This window comes from Durio zibethinus, chromosome 22, assembly GCF_047325235.1.
Source record: "Durio zibethinus cultivar Kanyao isolate XHJ-2024 chromosome 22, ASM4732523v1, whole genome shotgun sequence".
Taxonomy (NCBI): domain Eukaryota; kingdom Viridiplantae; phylum Streptophyta; class Magnoliopsida; order Malvales; family Malvaceae; genus Durio; species Durio zibethinus.
In genome coordinates this window covers 21,474,261-21,478,667 of record NC_143183.1, presented here as the reverse complement: position 1 = coordinate 21,478,667, position 4,407 = coordinate 21,474,261, and the positions used below count along the sequence as shown (strand labels likewise).

Below are 4,407 nucleotides of genomic sequence, written 5' to 3'. Positions count from 1 at the left end.
ATTTGTTCTTTATGGTAAGCTTGGCTGTTGCATATTGAAGAATATGTAAGATCAGTACACAAACCAGAATCAATTTTAAGTTTTTTTAGGTGCTTAATTTCTGGATTAATCTTCATTCTTTCTCTATAAATACTACAGCTTCAGGTTCACATCTCCACACCTAAAAAATCCCTTTGCAAAATATCAATCAATTCTATTTTCACTCCTCCTTTGATCATTTCCAAATTAAAAAATCATGGGTGTTTTCACTTATGAATCTGAGGTTGTTACTTCAATCCCACCAGCCAAGATGTTTAAGGCTTGTATCCTTGATGGTGACAAGCTCATTCCCAAGGTTGTTCCTCAGGCTTTTAGGAGTGTTGAGTATATTGAAGGCAATGGGGAGCCTGGGAGCATCAAGAAAGTTACTTTTGGAGAAGGTTAGTTAGTTTATACATGCAACTAAATACTTTGAATAATATATTGAATTAGAACTTACAAGTAAAGTTCCTTTTTTTTTTTTATTTGTGGAACAAAAGCTTAATATTTTCCTTTCCTCATGCAGGAAGCCAATTCAATTATGTGAAGCAGAAGATAGAAGCACTAGACAATGAAAATTTTGTATATAGTTACAGTATAATTGAAGGCGATGCTTTGATGAACACTCTTGAGAAAATCACTTACGAGACCAAATTAGAACCCTCAGCAGGTGGGGGATCTGTATGTAAGACTACTAGTAAGTATTACACCATTGGAGACTTTGAGCTCAAGGAAGAGGGAATCAAGGCAGGCAAAGAAAAGGCGTCGGAGATGTTCAAGGCCATTGAAGCCTACCTCTTGGCAAATCCCGATGCCTACTAAAAATCCCAATATTGAGAATTTGAGAAAGCATCCACTTCATACACTGTGGAATGCATATGTGCCTTTTGTTTTTTTTAACTTTCTTGTTTTTGCAGTTGTTGGTCCATATGATCTTCATATTGCTAATAAGAGTTCACAGTTTGTCCTGACTACCAGGAATCTTGAACTGAAATTGTCAACTGCCAGCGATAAATAAAGGAGCATCGAATGTGTTTAAGCTTTAAATTAAAAGTTGTTTTTTGATAAAGCTATCCATTGAAAATGATGAGTGCATTATCTTCATCTTTTAAGATTTACTAGTTACATATCTTGAACATAACAAAGTCAAGTTTCAGAAGAAATGTGAGACTAATTCTGACACGTACATTAGTTCCTTTCGGACATTTTGTCCGGAAGTTAGAATTTTATGGTTGTAGTTAAATTGAAATTAAAATTACACTAATTCCATGAAAATCAATATATAACACTCAAATAATTTAGGACAAAGGGAATATATATATATATATTTATATTTATACTCTTTTGGTTTTTCTTTTCTCACTTATGATAATAAACTAAAAAATCAAAGTTGTCTTCATCAAAATTAAAGTTTAACTAAATTAATTTATATAATCATTTTTAATATTTAATAAATTTAAAATTTAAATTTAAGATATTTTTCCTTGTCCTTTTACTGCGACTGTTTGTTTAAGAAAAAAATTGCCTTCATCTTATTATATATTGAAATTTTGCAGTCTGTTTTGATGACCAAAGGCCATATCATCGAATTTAATTATTTCATGATCCAACCTTTCTTTTTTCCTTATAGATGTCTAAAGGTTAAAATATTAAAAAAATTTTAAAATTTTATTATTTTATTTAAAAGAGACTCTTATAATTTTTATTGTACTTAAATAAATTTTTATATTTTGATTTATAACTAAATAAACTTTTATTTCAAGTAACTATTGCAATTTTTTTTCTAGTTCTCTTTAATCGTGTAAAAATTAGCTTTTATATAAGTAAAGGTTTTACTTCAAGCATTTGTAATAGTAAGAAATAGACATCTTACATTGAGATTAAGGGAAAGTTGAACAAAATCTTTGAAGCATTGGGCAAGTTGAATAAAAGAAAGGTGATAGGATAAGATATTTCACGTGACGTTGGTGATCTTCTATATCTTCTGGGTTATAGCCCATATCAGACCCAATTCACTCCAAGCTTTCAATCACAATAGTTTTCATTTTCGACAGACTATAGAAATGCTACCTGCACCTAGCAAAGAGAATATCCAAAGCTACAACAACCTTGCCCTTGCTAAAAAGTTAGTTAAATCGATCCAAGTTCCTAATTTAGCCATCCTAAAAGAGAAATTGAAAATGGTTGAGGCTTTGGAAGATTCAAAAGTTGATTACAAGATGAGCATGTTCGAGGAGAGACTGCTAGTTGTTGAAAGGATAGATTTTTATGGCTCCATGAATGTTGCCGGCCTTTGTTTGGTCTTAGATGTTGTGATTCATTCAAAATTTAAAGTTTCAGAGTTAAGAAGTACGATGATCGTAAGTGTCCAATAACTCATGTCACCGTGTATTATCAAAAAATAGCTACTTACAACAGTGATGAAAAGCTATTGATGGATGTATTCCAAGATAGCCTTCTTGGCTCAGTTGTAAGGCGGTATGTTCAGCTAGATCGCACTCACATCCATTCTTGGTATGAGCTCACTCGGGCATTTATTAACCAACATCACCACATCATTGACTTGGCCCCTAATCACTTTTCTTTACAAAGCATGGAGAAGAAGGCAACATAGTCTTCAAAGAATATGCCCTGAAGTGGAAGGACATAGCTACTTAGGTTCAACCACCATTAATCGAAAAAGAGATAATAGTTCTATTTGTGAGTACTTTGAAGTTGCTCTATTATGAAAAAGGTGATAAAGAATGCAACTACAAACTTTACTAACATGGTAATCTCATAAGAGATTATTGATGTTGGGATTTGCCTTGAATCTCAGAATCCCACATCGAAAGTTAAGTAAGTTTGAATTTGTCTTGTATCCCACATCGGGAGTTTAGTAAAGGTATAAAGGGTTTCACCCCTATAAATAAGATGTTTTGGTTTTAGTTTAGTAACCCCAGAGAGTTAGACACCAAGAGAATAGCTAAGTGAGTAGGCTATTAAAGGGTGTAATTGGGTTTTGGGTTAAGTTTTGAGTAAGGAGTTTTAGGAGACTTTTCTCATTCTAAAAGTCTCACAATTGTAAAGATTTATTTGATAGTGGATTAGATTTGGAGTAGGCCATTTTGAGTTGGGCTGAACCAAATATATTTGTGTTTTCTTATTCTTGATTTGAGCTTGTTATTTTGTGTGTGGTTGCTGCGCGTGGGTGTTGTTTTTTCCCAACAAGTGGTATCAGAGCGAGGTTCGAGGTTCGTGGGTCCAAGAGATCGTGAAACAGTGTTTGAAGATGTCTGAAGAAAGTATGTCTGGTATGTCTGGTATGTCTATGCCTAAGTTTGAGATTTCGTTATTTGATGGAAAGAGTAATTTTATGTTATGGCAAAGTACGATTCAAGATCTGTTAGTACAACAAGGGTTGGATCAGGCATTAGAGAGTAGTAAGCCTGAAGAAATGTCTGATGCTAATTGGAATAAGATTCAGAAGAAAGCCATTAGTACTATTAGATTGGCGCTAGCTCCAGAGGTAAAATACAGTGTGTTAACTGAGAGTACTCCGAAGAGTTTGTGGGATAAGCTTGAAGGTATTTATGCTTCGAAGTCGTTGACTAATAGATTATGTTTGAAGATGAATCTGTATTCTCTGAAGATGGAAGAAGGTATGAGTCTTCATAATCACCTGAATGAGTTTAATAAATTGGTTTCTCAATTGTTAGCGATTTCTGTTGATAAGTTAAAAGATGAAGAGAAGGCTTTAATTTTGCTGTCATCTTTGCCCAAGTCTTATAGGCCTTTAGTTCAGACTGTGTTGGTGGGCAGGTCTACTTTGAAGTTAGATGATGTGACTGCCCTGTTGCGTGAGAATGAAAGGTTTATGGGAGCTCAGAACTCATCACCTGAGGGGAGTAACTAGTTGTAAAGGGTTTTGATCGAGGGAGGACTCAAAAGAGGATTGATGGATCGAGATGGATATCCAAGTCAAGAGACAGAGATTACAGTGATGTAGAATGTTATTATTGTGGTGAGAAGGGACATATCCAAGTGCGCTGCAGGAAGCTGAAAAGGGATATGGCTGCTTTTAAAAGGGCGAATGATGAGAAGAAATCAGATGAAGAAAAGAGTGATACTGCTGCTGTCTTGTCTGATGATGATGATGTTGTTTTGAAAACTTGTGTGGATGAGACCCAGACTTTGAAAAGTGATAAAGGTTGGGTTTTAGATTCAGCTGCTACAGTTCATGTTTGCAATGATAGGAGCTGCTTTGTGGAGTTGAATGAGAGTGAAAAGTATGGGGATATTGTGGTTGCTAACAAAGAAAAGGTGCAGATTCAAGGCATTGGGAGTGTTCGCCTTAGATCTCACAATGGTGTTATTAGGACACTTCGTCATGTAAGGTATGTACCAAAT

The 4,407-nt window shown here is 34.5% G+C and overlaps 1 protein-coding gene across 1 annotated transcript; it reads left to right on the top strand.

Annotated features, from left to right (window-relative positions):
• Positions 1-235: 235 nt before the first annotated feature.
• Positions 236-1,036, top strand: LOC149512693 (major allergen Pru av 1-like). The gene is made up of 3 exons (XM_089751487.1): positions 236-419; positions 545-769; positions 936-1,036. The coding sequence occupies exons 1-3, from the start codon at positions 236-238 to the stop codon at positions 1,034-1,036; spliced, it is 510 nt and encodes a 169-aa protein (XP_089607613.1).
• The last annotated feature ends 3,371 nt before the right edge of the window (positions 1,037-4,407 follow it).

Bases quoted from the DNA above. Each gene is read 5' to 3' on its own strand.
- LOC149512693 (XM_089751487.1), top strand. From the start codon at position 236: ATGGGTGTTTTCACTTATGAATCTGAGGTTGTTACTTCAATCCCACCA. The intron at 420-544 runs GTTAGTTAGTTT...TTCCTCATGCAG, and splicing joins GAAAGTTACTTTTGGAGAAG to GAAGCCAATTCAATTATGTG. The intron at 770-935 runs GCAAAGAAAAGG...TTGTTTTTGCAG, and splicing joins GGAAGAGGGAATCAAGGCAG to TTGTTGGTCCATATGATCTT.